Source organism: Solenopsis invicta, chromosome 4 (genome assembly GCF_016802725.1).
Source record: "Solenopsis invicta isolate M01_SB chromosome 4, UNIL_Sinv_3.0, whole genome shotgun sequence".
NCBI classification, from domain to species: domain Eukaryota; kingdom Metazoa; phylum Arthropoda; class Insecta; order Hymenoptera; family Formicidae; genus Solenopsis; species Solenopsis invicta.
Window position 1 is genome coordinate 9,415,482 of NC_052667.1, and position 18,728 is coordinate 9,434,209.

At 37.5% G+C, this 18,728-nt stretch overlaps 1 protein-coding gene across 2 annotated transcripts in view; it reads left to right on the top strand.

Moving 5' to 3' along the window:
• LOC105202483 (fatty acid synthase) overlaps positions 1-18,728 on the top strand; it is a 125,292-nt gene that overhangs the window by 95,794 nt on the left and 10,770 nt on the right. For both annotated transcript variants that reach the window (XM_039447945.1, XM_039447946.1), the window contains 2 exons: positions 14,855-18,027; positions 18,252-18,720. In XM_039447945.1, the coding sequence (XP_039303879.1) occupies positions 14,855-18,027; positions 18,252-18,720 (3,642 nt within the window). The remainder of the gene's footprint in view (positions 1-14,854; positions 18,028-18,251; positions 18,721-18,728) is intronic.

An 18,728-nucleotide genomic window follows, 5' to 3' on the forward strand; every position in this document is an offset into this window, starting at 1 on the left:
AGAAAGGGCGACACTTCGTTGTCTCTTTGATTTCCAAATTACGGCAGCGTTTCCTATTTTGAAGACAAATCCGGAGTGTGACAGTCGATCGTCAACGTCACCTCCTCAATCAACATCCATAAAACCAGTTAAGTAATCCTGTGTTCCATGATAAAATAGTTCATGAGTACTGGTTCTTTGTGAGTAACGTAGTACTCTTTTAGCAGCAAGCCAATGAGCTATACAGGGATCATCGTTAACTCAGTACACTGATGAAGTATGAGATTTCAGGTCTAGTTGCGACTGATAAATACATCAGATAGCCAATTAATGATTTGTATGGGAAGTTATTTTCTTCAAAAGATTCTTCCTCCTTTACTTTTATGTTCTTGGATAACTTGACTTTGGCTTCCAATGGTGTGTTAATTGACTTAGCTTCGCTTATGCCGAAGCGTTTCAAAATATTCTGTGTATTTCTTTTTTTACACATATTTACGGTCTTTGTTGTTAGATCTTAATAGAATTCAATTCCTAAGCAGTATTTTAATGATCCTAAATCTTTCATCTTAAATTTGCTGCTAAGGTCTCCTTTTATTTTATTTTTTTTTCTGGTTGAGTTCGGAGAAGTATATAAAATCACATAAATAAAAATAAAAGCACTAAGACCTAGCTACGACCAATGAAGGCTTTCTTACTATCATTGTGTTGTTACATTATCGGTCCAATAACATATTTGTAATTCTTTTTTTAATTTTAAGCTATTTGTTGCTACTATCAAGTCATCCATATATACTACTATCTTTGTAATTTTATCTTGATCTTTTGAGAAATATACGCATTTGTCAGCATTTGTCTGGTTTAAGCCAAGTTCTTTTAGTCGTTTATCGAGTTTCTCAAACCAATGCCTTTTGCACTATTTAAGATCATCTAGCAATCTTCGTAAAGAATATACCATATCTTCTTTTCGTGAATCTATTTGCTTGTTCCATATGTATTTCTTTTTTCAAGTCACCATTTACGTAAGCTGTGACCATATCTAATTGATAAAGATTGAATTTCAATTGTGCAAAGAGAGCTACTATTACACGAATGGAACTCAGTCGTGTAACGAAGCTAAATGTCTCATGAAAATCGATGCCCCGCAGCTGGCAACAACCTTTCGCCACCAAGCGTGCTTTTCTTTTCTCAATGGTGCCATCAGCCTTGAATTTGATTCTAAGCACCCATTGATATTCTATTACGTTTTTGTTTCTTGGATGTTGTATTAATTTCCACTTTTTTTCCGTTGTACTAATTTCAATTTTTTTCTAATGTTCATTGTGAGTTCATGAATCATTTCTTTTGTAGTTAATTTTTGTAAGTTTGCTTCATTTAAATGCCCAAAGTGTTGATGTCAGACATTAATATCTTAAAATTTATTACTTGCAAAGGCAGTTGATTCAATTATGGGCTTAATGAGATATAAGTCTCCTTTTTTTTCGCTACAGCAATTGTCTTGTTGTTTTTATTTTTCATTTTTGCGTTATTTTTAGTAAAGATTATCCTTTGTCCGTTTGATGCAGCCTTTGAGATTGAAATTAAATTTTATTTTTAATTTGGGCACGCAAAGCGTGTTTTCCAGGTATATTTTTCTGCCATTATTTTCATCCGGTACAAAAAGATGAACCGTTCCAATTCCGCTGACTTCAGTTGCTTTGTTTACGGCAAGTCGAACCTTTTGATTTAATGTGGGCTTCAAATTTGTGAACTTTGACTTGTCATGGCACATATGGGAAGTTGCATTGCTATCGAAACACCAATCATTTTCTGTGTCGACATTTATGTTAAGCGTTGTTTCTATAAATTCAGTTTCATAGTTATTAATAACTTTTTGACTAATTTTTGATACCTGTGTTTCAGTTTGGTTAAAATTATCTTAAATGTTGCATACCATAAGCGCTTCTTCGACGGTGTTTGTTTTTTGTTTGCGTTTTTCTTAAAACAATCTGAAACTTTATGATCCATTTTTTCACAAATTGCACTTGTACAGCTTATTCTTTAGTTTGCGTCGCGTTGACGAGATCCTGCCTTATAGGTTTGACTTGCTTCTTAATTGTTTTCAGGTAATTTAGCATAGAGAACTCCAGACGTGTTTTAAATTGTATCCATCCTTTTTCATGCGTTGACTTCTTCTAATAATTTTATTTTCAAAGCTTCAGGCTGCGGTAATTCATCTCGAGCTTCTATAGCACATCTGAAGTTTTTGAAGGGGTTAGAGTTGCTATATAACAATCAAATAGATAATAGATCATCTGCTACATTAAGTTCTATTTTGTGTAACTTATCTACTGTATTAAAGAAATTATTTAATTGTTTAGGCATGCTTTTACCTTCATTCATCTTAGCAAATAGAAGATTCTTCAAAAGTGTGGCCTTTCCTGCAAGACCTTTCAATTGATATATTTTAGCTAATTTTAATTATACATGTCTTGTAGTTTTGCAATGTTTTATATGACACAGTTCCACTGAGTTCATTGTCAGAATAATGTCACCTCTGGCTTTTCCATCGGCTTTGTTTCACGCAGCAATATCAGCTTCTCCTTGAGTGGGAATTACCTTTGATCTATCTACGTATCTCCAGTGGTCATTTTTTTATTAAAATTGCCTCCATTTGAAGTTTCCATGTGTTGTAATTATTTTTCGAAAGTTTTTTAACGTATACATTTATAGTTGATGCCATCTTAACGATATTCGCTTCTCATTCAGCGGTGCGCAAATGTTGACTGCTGTAGACAAGTAATCTCAAGGCATGACGTTTAGTTTATGGCGTTGGCGTTAACCAAAAGCGTTGTAGATAGGTGGCAGACAAATTCATGTAAAACCTTAATTACTTTCTGAACGCACCTCCCTGTTCTGTAGACAGTCGCCTTTTGTCAACCGACAATTTAACGTATACTCTCTTGTTCTTAAATATACAACACTTTGTAACAAACTGCCTTGTCGCCACCCTCTAGACCGTCCATCGTCCCACGCTGTCCGAAGGAACATTCCCCGGACAGCAGCGACAAGAGGCAACAAGCCGATAATTTTTTTCACATTTGCGCGTGTTTAAAACAAAGCATCCGTGCGACGACAATCTCAGCACGCACGCGCAGTCGTCGCTGATCTTAAAAGTTCAAGAGCACGCCGCTTTGTTATGCCCAATCTTGAGTGGCGGGAATGCTGGCTTCGCTGAGCCTCTGACCGTTTCCGAGCATCCCCCTATCACCGAGCTTGGATATATAAGCCAGGAGAGCGCGCATCTTGTGGCTCTCTTCTTCCTGGTCCGTTCCAACCAGAAGAAGCCACCCAGGTCCCGAAAAAGAATCAAGCGCCTTGGCTTCCGCGGAGTAATCTCTTCGCCAGTAACCGCTCCTATCCCGCTTTTCCGTCGAGTACCGTGGGCTCAAGCGATTTGGGTTTCGGCAAGCGATCTTGCTTGGTCAATTTAAAGCCAGGTCCAGCTCCTGCTCTCGGCAATACTCCACGACCAGGAATGCGGAGATTTCGCGCCTCTACCAAGTGCTTTTGGCGTGGACGTTGCCATCTGCCGGAAATTATCAATGGTATTAACCGCCACGCATCAGTTTCGCGATTAGATCTGATTTCGCGATGTGGTACCGTCGTACCTGCGCGACCGTCCAGCCTACAAGCGCGCAAAGTGTCGTAAACAGCGTGAGACTATTTATAGCTTTATAGCTGATCGCTGAATAACGCGAACTCCTCGGAACACAACGACACAAGTACACACAATGCCGCTAGACCGTGCCCTAGACACCTGTCTTTGTAAATAGTCTCCGGATTTAAATCTCCAGCCGTCTGTATATAATTCCGCGAATTGTCCGTCCGATTTTCCGTTCTCACAGTGTCCGTCGTTTATCCGCTTGCTGTTATTTTCTTTTACATTGCGTCTATTATTTTCTTTCTTTTATATCACGTTTATTATTTTTTTTATTTCTCAATAAATCTTATGTGTGTGTGTGTGTGTGTGTGTATATATATATATATATATATATATATATACACACACACACACACACACACTGTCCCAGTCCAATGTATAAAAATTATCACGATGAAGTAGTAGAGATCGAGATAAATGAAAAAGTCTAATACCATTTTGCAATATTTGCAATAATTTTTGAGTAATTTCATCGTAGTAATCTTTATACATTGGTCTGGGACACCCTGTATATATATATATATACAGGGTGAGTCATTTTAATCTATAGACCCGAATATCTTCCAAATAACGGTATCTACAAAAAAATAATTTAGATAAAAGTTGACCAGGACAGAGGGGGTCATTCAATTGTACCATTGGTTTTGACCTTGAGGTCAATTTTGAAGGTTATTTCAAGGTCACGATGGTTTTTTTAAATGGGATACCTTATTTTTAACTAAGGATTTCGAAAGAGCGGAAAATTTTACATCAAACTTGTCTTATGAAAAAATTGTTTTTGCGACCTTGGAAAGGTCAAAAATGAAGGTGAAATGCCTGAAAAACGATCTGGTGTACTTTTTCTGAAATGAGGTTTTCTGGGTAACACAAATGTGCATAATGCTTAAACATTACTATTTGCAACTTTCGGCCGGATTCTTCGACGCACGCCTATTGCTCCCCTCCCACCGCTCGCGCCTTTGCAACGGCGCCGCCGAACGGCGTAACGCACGGTCCTGAGACGATGTATCGCGCTCTTTAGTTACGCCGTCCGGCGGCGCCGTTGCTAAGGCGCGAGCGGTGGAAGGGGAGCAATAGGCGTGCGTCGAAGAATCCGGCCGAAAGTTGCAAATAGTAATGTTTAAGCATTATGCACATTTGTGTTACCCAGAAAACCACGTCATTTCAGAAAAAGTACACCAGATCGTTTTTCAGGCATTTCACCTTCATTTTTGACCTTTCCAAGGTCGCAAAAACAATTTTTTCATAAGACAAGTTTGATGTAAAATTTTCCGCTCTTTCGAAATCCTTAGTTAAAAATAAGGTATCCCATTTAAAAAAACCATCGTGACCTTGAAATAACCTTCAAAATTGACCTCAAGGTCAAAACCAATGGTACAATTGAATGACCCCCTCTGTCCTGGTCAACTTTTATCTAAACCATTTCTTTGTAGATACCGTTATTTGGAAGATATTCGGGTCCATAGATTAAAATGACTCACGCTGTATATATATATATATATATAAGGGAAACTGGGGCTGTTTGTTAGACCTTTTTTTCTTTTGTCTCCTGAATACTACATTTATTAAAAAAAAAACATGGGACAATTTGAAAGGTTGAACCTTTCCCTTGAACAATGCCGGTATAGATAGAACATGGAAGTGTACTTGCTTTGAAATACATATAAAAATGTCGATCAATGCCAAGAATTACGAATAGCTCCAAGCCCGGGGTAATTCGTAACTAGTCCGGGAATATCCCGAAATTTGTGTTTTAAGTTGTAAGACTATAATAAAACTGTTGTTAAGACTTTCTTTTATTTAAAAAAGAATATAAGTATACAAAAAACAAATGCAAACATACACGTTCGCATGTCTTTTTATGCCGTCGGTGTGACAGATTTCCTAACCTCACGAGTGTCAATCTTTATCGCTTTATAACTTTTTATCTGCTTAAGAGCAACGACTTTATATTCATATTCATGTTCTATCTATTAAAATACACAATATTATCAAGTTTGAACTAAATCAATGAAGAACTTCAGTTTACCTCAATGCTTAACTCTGCGTAGCGTAAACGTTTGTAACGCAGTCAACGGAAGGTTAGGGTTACCCATAAGCGCTGCAATCAGTATTAACAAATCGCCTCGGTGCTCGGTATTACGAATAGCCCTCAATATCAACTGTGCGCATTATTGCGTATGATCGACAAAAATAGACATCACACAGCAAAAAGTACATACGAAATGTTTCAAATACATTCAACTGATCACGATACATTCAAAGTTTTCAGAAAACCTTATTATTTTATTTAAATTTCGAAGAAATGCTGACTATCAGAAATTACTTCGACTGTAGCAAAACATATTTTTCACTACTACGACTTCAATATGACGCCGTTGCCAACAAAACTTTGTTAGCAACATCGTTACATTAGGACGTGTTTAAAGTAAATTTTTAATGTGTACCCATAAAAAGATATTTCCAATTATCGAATTACCCCGTCTAACGATTTGCCCCAATCTCTCCTATATATATTTTTTCACCGAAAAATATCGAGTACGAACTTAATTCTTTCCTTGCGATCCCTTGCGTTCTCACACCTATTGCTACCGCCCGTGCGCAAAGCGGGATTGTTTCAACTTCATCACAATCCGGTTCCTGATAATTCTTGATCTATCGTGATACCAGTGTAATATCCTACAATTGGTTATGGTCCCAGTTCTCATTAAGTAGTACTATAAAAGTCTCGGTTGCGCGTGTACGTCAAAGAGAACGTGTATTATGCGTAATATATATACGTGTGCTTGAAAAGGAAAACATGGTCGAAACGTGGTGTCTTTCGGCTATTACCAAGCTGAAAGGAAAAGAGAACTATGCAACGTGAAAAATTGCGATGGAAAATTATTTACAAATGGATGGACTATGGAAATCCGTTCAAGGAAGTGAGACGGCTGAAGTTACAAATATCAAGGCTAAAGCAAAAATTGTGCTACGTATTGATGAAACGATCTATGTCCATTTAGCGAATGCAAGCAGAGCAAAAAAGACGTGGGACAATTTAGGAAAAGCATTCAAAGACAACGGATTAACAAGAAAAGTCGGGTTTCTGCAAAAGATGACAACGACCAGATTGAAAAACTGCGACTTCATGGAAAACTATATAACTGACAAGAAGTGGGCAAGAACTGTAAAATGCCAAAAAAGATGAGTCATAGCTCATTCAAAAGGGGGGAACAAGTATATTAAAAGTGTAAAAGGGTTAGCGTGAATGGGCCTTAGTTTTTAAAAAAATTGCAATTAAAGTTTAACATTGGGATGTTTGTACCTTAAGTACTAGAATCTTGAACCACTATCCAAGAGAGCGTTATGGCTAAGAAGGTTAAGTGTCAGCGTTGCATTTTTTCCTCCGTGGCGGACCGGGTTCGAATCTCCGCAGCATCAAATTTTTTAAATTTTTTTTTAAATTTTTTGCTATTATATTTTACAATTGCATTATCTATAGTATTTTTTAAATTAATTAATAATAATGTATTTACATATAATAATAAAATTAAGCAACTTTTTATTAATAAAAAATTAATAAAAATATTTAATAAATTATTTATAATAAAAATATTTATAGAAATAAATAAATAAATCTTAATGAGCAGATTTATTTCAAAAAATACACTTTAAAAGTTTCTACAATATCATAAATTATAAAAGGTCATAAATTATAAGAAGTTATAAATTATAAGATGTTATGAATTATAAAACGTTAAAAATTAAAGTGTATTATTTTTCGGAATAAATCTGCTTGGTAAGGCCTAATTATTTACTTTTATAAATAATTTCATTATAATAAATAATTTATTAAATATGTTTATTAATTTTTTATTGATAAAAAATTGCTTAATTTTATTATTTTATGTAAGTACATTATTATTAATTAATTTAAAAATAATAAAAATAATGCAATTGTAAAATATAATAGCAAAAGAATAACAATTTAAATGAGACAGGAGAGCTTCAGGGTCTTATTTGAATTGTTATTCTTTAGGAGCCTTGAAATTTGTATTTATTTTCTTATTTTTTAATAATAGCAAAAGGTTTAAAAAAAATAAAAAAAAATTTGAGATTTGAACCCGGTCCGCCACGGAGGGAAAAATGTAACGCTAGCACTTAGCATTCTCAGTCACTACGCTTTCTTGAATAATGGTTCAAGATTCTAATACTTAACGTACAAACGTTTCAATGTTAAACTTCAATTGCAATTTTCTGAAAGAGTAAGGCCCATTTACGCTAACCCTTTTACACTTTTAATATACTTATTCCCCTCTTTCGTATGAGCTACGATTTATCTTATTTAGCATTTTACAGTTTTTGCCCACTCCTTGTAAGATTATAACGGGTAATTGGTAATTCGTTTTCAAATTAACCAAGAATAGCTTGAAAATGTGTTATTGGCTGGACTTCCGGAACGATATCAGCCTATGATTATGGCTCTAGAAAATTCAGGCCTGAACATCATTGATGACTCGATAAAGACAAAGCTCTTGCAAGAATCAAACTGCGTAAGTAAAGTGAAAGCGCAATTCGATGGCGATTTAGTGTATCATGCCAAGCAACAGATGGAACGTGCAAAGTCAAAGTACAAACCAAAGAAAGTCAAATGCTTACGTATGACAAAGTCGGCCATATTGCCACAGACTGTAGAAGTAAGAAGAAGACAAGAAAAAAGAAAAGAATTCTCAAAACCGCAAAAAGAAGAAAAAAGAGACAACCAAGGTGGCGTTTCTTACAAAAGAAAAGATGACATCAAAGAGTAATACGTGGATTATAGACTTGGGAGCCTTGTTTCATATGTCACTAAATAAAGATATTTTCAATTCGTTTGTGGACATACGTGATACGGTGACGGTCACGGATAATGTTAAGTGTAGAAGGGAAGGGCTCAATAGATCAATGTTTGTAAATGATGAAACACGCGTCGCGAGTGCTAAAAATGTATTGTACGTTTCCAAATTAAACGCAAATTTGCTCTCGGTCCGTAAAATAGCGGAAAAAAATTACACAGTTATTTTCAATAAAACTAGTTGCGAGATAAAATTGAAAGATAATTTCATTGCGAAAAAAACTTGAAAATAATGTATATAAGTTAAAGCAACCGTTAAATGTCGCGTGTAACTGTAAATCTGTTACAAATGTAAATGACTGGCATAGAAGGTTAAGTCAATTGAACAGTTCGAGCATGAAACTTTTGCGCGATAAACACGCGAAGGGATTAGAGTTTGATGATCCTGGTAAACGACCTACGCAAAATCTGCGTAAAGGGCAAACAGGCACGACAACTTTTTCAATCAAGGACGGAGAAAAGTGCATCAAAACCACTACAGCTGATACATACTGATCTCTGTAGAGGAAGCATCCATCGGTGACGCAAGATACTTCATTCTGTTCATAGAGGACTACTCTAGAAAAGTAAGCATTTACTTCTTGAAAAATGAAAATGAAGCTCTCGATACATTTAAAACATATAAAAGGTATGTTGCAAAGCAAACTGGTAATAGTATTCTTACAATCCGATCAGATAATGGTTGTGAATTTATAAATAAAGAGTTTCAGAAATACCTACGAAAGGAAGGAATCAGTTAACTATTTCTTACATACCTCAACAGAACGGAGTGGCCAAAAAATACAACCGCACTGTTGTAGAGAAAAATTGATGCTTGCTCCTCAATGCTGTCTTTCCGAAAAAATTTTGGGCTGAAGTTTGTTCGACAGCCGTTTTGATAAATCGCTCTCCATCCAAGAGTTTACAATACAAAACTCCTTATAAGGTTTGGTCAAGAAAATTACCGGACCTAACTCATTTACGCGTTTTTGGCAGTAAAGCGTTGGCTTATATTCCAAAGGAACTTCGGAAGAAGTGAAACGAAAAATCAAAGGAATGTCTGTTTTTAGGCTATTTCAAGAACGCAAAGGGATATCGCTTATTTGACACAAAAACTGAGAGAGTATTTAAAAGCCGAGATGTCATCTTTTAGGAGGATGGACCAAATATGAACAATGATGTCATGATTCATGAAGTAGATGAAGCGGATAAGGATTCAGTGAGTGTAGAATCCGATAAAGATAGCTTCAAAGAAGAATTTACTATAGAAGACTCGGATTTAGAAGAATCACAGCATGATAAAGTTCTGGTGTTACCTTCATCATCACAAGGAATTAAAGAGATAACAACGCTGCGACGAATCAACCGTGTCTAAAAAATAAAGATTTTTGACGATTATATCACATACAATGTGTGAACAGATTCAACTGAATCGGAACCTTTAACAGTTTAGGAAACCTTACATTTCATCAAAAGAAATGGAAGCAATTCATGTAAGAAGAGTATAATGCATTAACAGAAAATGACACATGGGAGTTATGTACCCGAAGGCAAGAAGATTTTAAAATCACGTTGGGTATTCAAGATTAAACCAGGTCTTGATAATGATCCTCCTAGATACAAAGCGAGATTGGTAGTCAAAAGCTATAAACAAATTCCAGGTACTGACTATTATAAGACTTATTTTCCTGTGGTGAAATTTAACACTCTCAGATCCCTGTTTGCCGTAGTCGCAAAACATGACTACAATGTAGATCATTTGGATGTAATAACGGCATTCCTCAATAGTGATTTAGAAGAAAAAATATACTTGCAACAACTAAAGAATTCGTTACTCCTGGACAGAAAGGTATGGTCTGCAAAATGAAGAAAGCCATGTAGACTAAAACATGAGCATGGAATAAGAAACTTTATCGCATATTGAAACTCGAATTTGAAAATTCGAAGATAGACCAAAGTTTGTACACTCTTAAAAGAAGTAATGGAAGGATACTGTATATAGCGGCTTAGGAAGACGACTTAGTAGTATCGTAAAGCGCTAGGATATCTTATGTATGCGTATCAAAGCACCTGCCCTGATACGCATTATATAAATTGTTAAATTTTTTGTATGTCCTTGATTCATTTTTGTGAAATGTATATGAATGTCTATTTTAAAAATTAAATATATGTGTCTCATTTTGAGTTTATCAACAAATGTCGCTGCCAGACTGATAGTATCAGTTTGAAATCGACTGTCAACAGCGTTAGCTGATTTGCCGCTATTTCCATCGCAGATTGGCCAGTAGGTGGGCAACAAGCAATAGCTACACAAATATTACCGCGAATGAACCAAAATCTAAAATTTTCCTAAGCCCATCTCTCATATTTGGCGTTATTCCTAAAAACCTCATCAAATAATTAGGAGAGGGTACTTTACCAGAAAATCCAAGTTTCGGTTCATAACAAAATCTTCAACTCGTACGTTGCCTTTGTTAGTTACTTTCTGAATGCACCTCCCTGTTCTGTAGTCAGTCGCCATTTGTCAACCGACAGTTTAACATGTACATTGCGTTACTTTGATGCCTGGGGTATCGATTTTAGGGATTACGTTTCTTTCTTGGTTATTTTTACGTTCATGACCAAATGCTGCAGTGATCGTTGACGCAGCATTCGGTCATGAACAAAGAAATAACTAAGAAAGAAACATGGTCCCTAAAATCGAACCCCAGGCATCAATGCAACGCACATTTTTTTGTTCTTAATAATACACTTTATCACAATGCGTTTCTTGATAATTCTTAACCCATCGTGATACCGCTGTAATATCTTACAACTGCAATCACCCATGTTTTTAGATTACGTCGTAATTTGTTTTCCAATATCAGCTTAAAGAACTTTTTCTTTTCCTCTTTACGCAGTTGACGGACAAAGAGGGCCTTTGTTATGGGCTACGACAAATTGTTCAAGTAAACTTGTTTATTTGATGCGCAAAGAAAAAAGTACATCCAGCAACTTTGATTCTGTCCATGGAGAAATTTTCCAAACTGAGAAGTCACCACTTTCTACATACTCGTAGTTTATGATTAATGTAACGACTAGAGTTTAGTAGTCGTTACGTTAATCATAAACTGTCAGTATGTAGAAAGATAGCGACTTCTCAGTTTGGAAAAATTCCCCGGGGACAGAATCAAAGTCGCTGGGTGTACAAACATACCGTTAAGGCTGCGTTCAGATTCCCCACCCGGGTGCACCCAGGCACCTAAAAAGTGTTCAGATTCCTTTAGAGTGCTCCTACCGAACATCAAGTGGGTCGTTTGCATTGTCACTCTGTCTATCCCAAGAGAGTGGAAAAACCACATGGTTCTTGAACCGGATGAAACGGGTGGGTGAGTAAAGGTGCGTTTCCAAATGTATCGATATGAAAATTTATATATAATTGTGATAAAGCTCGTATATATAAAACAAATTTGGAATACAAAAATAAGATTAATTAAAAATGATGTGACGATGCACCTCGTATAAAAAGCATCGCCGCGACAAATATCAGCCGAAAAGGCCGCCGGGCCATAACCGGGTGTGCCGTGGGCACCCACTTTTAATGATCCAAGACCGCGATACCGCCTGGCGACAAACATCGCCAGAAGAAACGCGCCGAGCCATCGCACGCGCTGAGTCGGCGCGCACGCGCTCTCGGAGGACACGCGGTCCTCCCTTCCCCGACGACTCCGCCGTCAAGTGTCGAGAAAGATAACGGAGGCGAGCAGAGTCGCTCGGTGTAAATAGGGCCACCGCGACGAGAAACGACACTCTACCACCGACCAGTTTCCCGATCACGGTCCGCTGCGTCGGCGATATCCTGCTCCTAAAGTCGGAAAACCCGGTCGAAGAGTGCTTGGCCGCGGCGAGAGGGTACTCCGCCTCCGACGCAAATCCTTTCCATAGACACCAGCCTCCGCGAACCGAAGACCACGGGTCTCGGTCCACGAGCCGGCCCCCGGCGACCCAGAGGCTGCCCTCCTCTCCCCGCGACACCCACCAAAACCGCGACCGCCGTGTCCGGGGTCCCGGGTCAAGGTACTTGACAGGGTGTCGCGCGTCCGACCTGCCTGCGACGATCCCCGTCGCGAGACCGCCGTACCGTGCGGAAATCCGATCCGCTCAAAGCGATCGTGTCACACCGGCCAGAACCGCGAACCGTACCGTAGGCCACGCCTACCGCGTCGCCGGAGCATGACACACAGACCGCGGGGACCGCACCACCCGGAATCGCACCGATACGCTCCCGTGCGGACTAACGCCGAGACGCGCCTACATCAAACACTTGTATATATCTATAAATAGCGCAAACGTGTAAATAGCATATATAAGTAAATACATTTGTGTAAGCTGCATTCAAATTCAAAACTCGCGTCGAATCATTCAAAGCCGCCCCGCCGACCTTCCTTTCTCCCGCGTCGAACCATTTCCGCGGTCTCGCACCGGGAGTCCGACGAGATGATCCGCGCGCGGAAAGTCGGTAAATTACAATATCATAGTAAGTAAAAATTAAAATGTATAATATAATAAAGAAAAATGTTAATAACAAAGTAAAGGTCAAACGTTTTGTTTATTATTTTGGGACTATTATGAGATAAAAGATTCATATTTATTAGTCTAATTAAATAAATAGAATAATGAACAAAACGTTTGACCTTTACTTTGTTATTAACATTTTTCTTTATTATGTTATACATTTTAATTTTCACTTACTATAATATTTTAAATTAATCTTATTTTTGTATTCCAAATTTATTTTAAATACAGGGTGATTCAGAACGACCCATGTGTCCCTGTAAAGGCGTGTTCTTGGATAAATTCTGAGACGATTTTTCCTGTACGAAAATTTTGTCCGACGCTTACTTTTTGAATAATAAGACGATAAACTTAGCGAATCACGGGCCGTGTACACATGGTAGACAAAGGCGGCGCAACTCACCGTCCGACGCGGGCGTTTACCCGTATCGGACGGTGAGTTGCGCCGCCTTTGTCTACCATGTGTACACGGCCCGTGATTCGCTAAGTTTATCGTCTTATTATTCAAAAAGTAAGCGTCGGACAAAATCTTCGTACAGGAAAAATCGTCTCAGAATTTATCCAAGAACACGTTTTTACAGGGACACATGGGTCGTTCCGAATCACCCTATATACGAGCTTTATCACAATTATATAAATTTATATATAATTGTATATATAAATATATATGTATATATACAATTATGTATTATGTATATATATAATTAAATATGTACATATAAATATATATAAATTTTTGTAGCAATACATTTTGGAACGCACCTTTACATCACGCACTTCTCATCTAATTAAACTAATAAATATTAATTTTTGATCCCAGGGTTTCTTGGTCTGCAGTTTCACAAATCCGTTGTATAAATATTTATATTTGAGATTAGTACGTTAAAGATTTTTAGTATTATCAAATATTTTCTAATACTAATAAAATATACATATAATAGATGATATGTGCAACATATATCTTCATCTAATTTGTTAAAATAAAAATTTATTTTCGTTGTTTAAATTGATTCGTCCTATTCTACTAGCATTTAATTTTCATCTACTTTAGTTATATTAATAAAAATATTCATAGTAAAATATTTATATATTATCTTTATCGTTTATCTTGATTTATTATGTAATTTATTCTGAATCTGAGATATTTATGTTACTATTTCTCAGCGTTATTTGCTAGACACTCCCAATGTTTGAGAGTGCGTTCAGATTCCATAAACCACTAGGGAGCTTTTCATTAACTCCGTCCATTTATCCAGTCACCCAGAGATCACCGGAGAATCTGAACGCAGCCTAAGAGAGTGGTAACGTGTAACATGTGAAACGAGAAAGAGAGGCGGATAAGCGCGGGTATAAAAATAACTAAAAGAAAGACGCCAATTACAAGTAATAGAACTAAACGTACTACACTCTAACAAAAATAATCAAAACTCAATTATTTCTTACATTTCTATCAATTCTTTCTTTGAAGTAAAAAATTATTTCTTTAAATTATATAAATTATATAAATAAATTAAACGAATAATTTATTTACTATAAAAAAACCAATAGCGTTATTTCTTAAAATTAAATAAATTTTTATTTTCTTCAAAAATACTTTTTTTTAACTTAAAAAAATCTAGTAAAGAAACGATTTCTTCAATTTAAACATAATTTTTCTCTGAGTTTACGTGTAAATAATTATTGTTCATATTTTAATATATATTATAAATATCTTACGGTGTAAAGATGACACAATTTGCTAAAAATAAATTTCCGCTTTCTTGCAGGATATAATTTGCTCGGCAATTCTAGATCGATGTTCGCCAACAGAGTTTCCTATGCATTTGACTTTACTGGACCTAGTTACTCATTAGATACAGCTTGTTCCTCATCCTTATATGCCACACATCAAGCTGTAAGCGCAATACGCGCCGGCGAGTGCGATGCTGCAATCGTCGGTGGACTGAATCTCGTGTTAAGACCAACTGTCTCACTGCAGGGTATGAAATTAAATATGCTGTCTCAGGATGGAAAGTGCAAAGCATTTGACGTTTCGGCTGACGGTTACGTGAGGGCTGAGGCGGTGGTGGTAATATATTTGCAGAAAGCAAAGGATGCGCGTCGAGTGTACGCGACGGTGGTTCGAACAAAGACAAGTACAGACGGCTACAAATCAGAGGGTATTACGTATCCCAGTGGTGAAAAACAGTATCAATTGATGCGTGATATTTATATCGAGGCAGGAATTAATCCCGCGGATGTGAGTTACGTGGAGGCTCACGGTACCGGTACTAAAGTAGGAGATAGAGTGGAAGTAACTTCTATCGACAAACTATTCTGCAAAGATCGGAAGACTCCCTTACTAATAGGCTCGGTCAAATCCAACATGGGTCACTCGGAACCGGCCAGTGGATTATGCTCGATCGCCAAGGTATTAATCATGATGGAAACAGGCATGATACCGGCCAATTTGCACTTTAATACATCGAATCCAGACTTTCCTGCCTTAAAAGAAGGACGCATTCGAGTAGTCGATAAGGCCACACCATGGAACGGTGGCCTTGTAAGTATAAACTCGTTTGGTTCCGGAGGCACAAATGCACATATTATCCTCATGAGCAATCCAAAAAGCAAACCAAAACTGACATCGCCATTGAACATCACCAAATTGTTGCCGAAGTTGGTTGCTGTATCGGGTCGAACAAAAGAAGGTGTGCACACTTTATTAAATAAAGCGCAAGAGCATCGTAATGACAATGAGTTTCTCTCGTTGTTACGAATAATTCACAATAATGATATTTCTGGTCATGAGATTCGGGGCTACGAAATACTTAACATCGATGGTACACGTGAAGTGATTGAGACAACAAGCTCTAAAGAGAGGCGTCCAATTTGGTTTGTATTTTCCGGTATGGGCACGCAATGGGCGGGCATGGGCCATCAATTATTTGGCATTGAAACTTTTCAATGTAGTTTGCGACGATGCGCAAACGCGTTGACACCTCATGGCATCGACCTCATGAATATCATCATGAATAGCACGGACGAAATGTTCGAAGACGTAATGAATTCTTTCGTGACTATTGCAGCTATACAGGTTGCACTCGTGGACATTTTAACGTTGATAGGTATATCGCCGGATGGTATAGTTGGACATTCCATTGGAGAACTAGCGTGTGCATATGCTGACGGTGCGTTTACATTAGAGCAAACAATCTTAGCGGCTTATTCTAGAGGTAAGGCAATTTTGGACTCCAAGTTGGAATTGGGCGCTATGGCGGCAGTTGGTTTGAGTTGGGAGGAGGCCAGAAAAATATGCCCACCAAATATCATTCTAGCTTGTCACAACGCCAAGGACTTAGTCACGATTTCCGGTCCGTTTGAGTCTGTGCAAAAATTTGTAGAAACGCTTAAGAGCAAAGATATTTTCGTCAAAATGGTGAAAAGTTCCGGCATTGCATTTCACAGCAAATACATCGCCTCGGCCGGGCCTAAGCTACGTACTTCTCTCGACAAAATAATCCCGAATCCGAAACAGAGGTCAACCAGATGGATTTCCAGTTCTATTCCCGAATCTGCATGGGGCACACCGCTCGCGCAGTTTAGCTCGTCTGCGTATCACGTAAATAATTTGCTCTCTCCTGTACTCTTCCAAGAAGCAATCGCGCATATTCCAAAGAACGCGATAACAATAGAAATTGCACCGCATTGTTTGCTACAGGCAATATTGCGCAGAGTGTTACCACCAACGATAGCCTATATTAGTCTTCATAAACGGGATCATTCGGACAACCTGGCCTTTTTGTTGTCTAATGTGGGTAAGATGTATAATGCTGGTGCACAACCTGATATCTCAAAATTATATCCGCCGATAAATTTTCCGGTCGGTCGAGGTACACCGATGATCGGGCCTCTAGTCAAATGGGACCATTCCACCGCGTGGGATGTGCCTAATTTCAATCAGATATCAAGCCACTCGGGAGAGCATATAATTGAAATAAATATATCAAAGGAAACAAATACATACCTAGCAGGACACCAGATAGACGGACGAGTCCTATTTCCAGTCTCTGGATATATTTTGTTAGTATGGAAAACTTTGGCGAAATTGCGTGGCACCAATTTTGAACAAATGCCAGTGGTATTCAAGGATGTGCGCTTTCACCGAGCCACTATTATGAAAGAGGGAACGGTGAAATTCTCGATAACCATCTTCGAGGGAACAGGTGACTTTGAAATCTGTGAGGCTGGTACAATCGTTGTCAACGGAAACGTCCAAGCGTCCGAGGCTATTGAGAAAGATCAACTTGAGCTTCTGCCACCATCAATACCGCTTACCGATGACGAGATTTTACCATTAACTGCCAAAGATATTTATAAGGAATTAAGGTTGCGCGGGTACGAGTATCGTGATATTTTTCAAGGAATCAAATCTTGCGATAATTACGGCGTTACCGGTCGATTGCATTGGTTTAATGAATGGATTCCGTACATAGATACTATGCTTCAGTTTAGCATAATGTCTACTAGCCACAGGCTAATGTATTTTCCGACGCGTCTCCAATACACCACGATCGATCCCATTCTTCATAAACGACTGGTGGAAGAATTATCAGAAGATAATGGATTACCGGTGTATAACTATAAAGACAATGAAATTATTAAATCGGGTGGTATCGAGCTCAGAGGATTAAAATTTTCTTTGACACCTCGACAACAGCAGACTCAAACCAATCTTAAATATGAACGGTACACTTTTGTGCCCTATGAAAATTCGTTTAATCTAGAGGTTCCAAAGAGAGGAAAAATACATGCACTTACTGTCCTTTTGCAAATCATGTGTGAAAACATGATGGCATTGAAACTGAAGACCGTGGAAGTTGCGGGCAAACGAGTTGCGGAAGATCTTTTGGCGCCAATTATACTCGACATTTTCAATAATGAATTGATATCGCCTATCGTAAGTGTATTGCAAGATTTTAATAAATTGTTTATGTTATTCAAAATGAAATACTTTCCAATTTTTATAGTTATTATAGTATAGTATATTTATATACTTCCAAAATTTATAGTGCCGCGTATAAAATTGTCCCATTAACATTTGTTTCTGTTTGTAACATTTTATTATCAAGAAATTTCTCTTCAGTATTTAAAATTACTATAAAATCACATGTTTTGTTACAGATTGATTTACAAGTAATTGCAGATTCTGTCAACAATTACATTCAAAGTTTAAGTCAAATAAACGTGAATGCTAACGTCGTAACGCGAGACGTGAAGAACGTACTTCCTGCTCAGGATGTGCACTTTGTCATAGCGGCGGATGTCCTATCAAATAAATCTCACATCATTCTCAAAAATTTGGTGGCTGCCTTAAAACCTGGTTGTTTCATTCTTCTAGAGGAAAATGCTGTGCATTTGGATTTGAAGACTGCGTTGGAAGAAACTGATCTAACATTGGCCGGGAAACAAACTGATCCGGTAGGAAAAACTTACTTATTGTTGAAGAAGCGAGAAAAAAAGAAAGAACCGGTGATAATACAAATCACAGACAAAAATCTCTCGTGGCTGGAGGGTGTAAAAATAGTGTTGAAGAAATCTGATAGCAAAAATCAAGAAGTGCTATTTGTATCCCAGGACGAAAAAACGCTTGGTAAGATA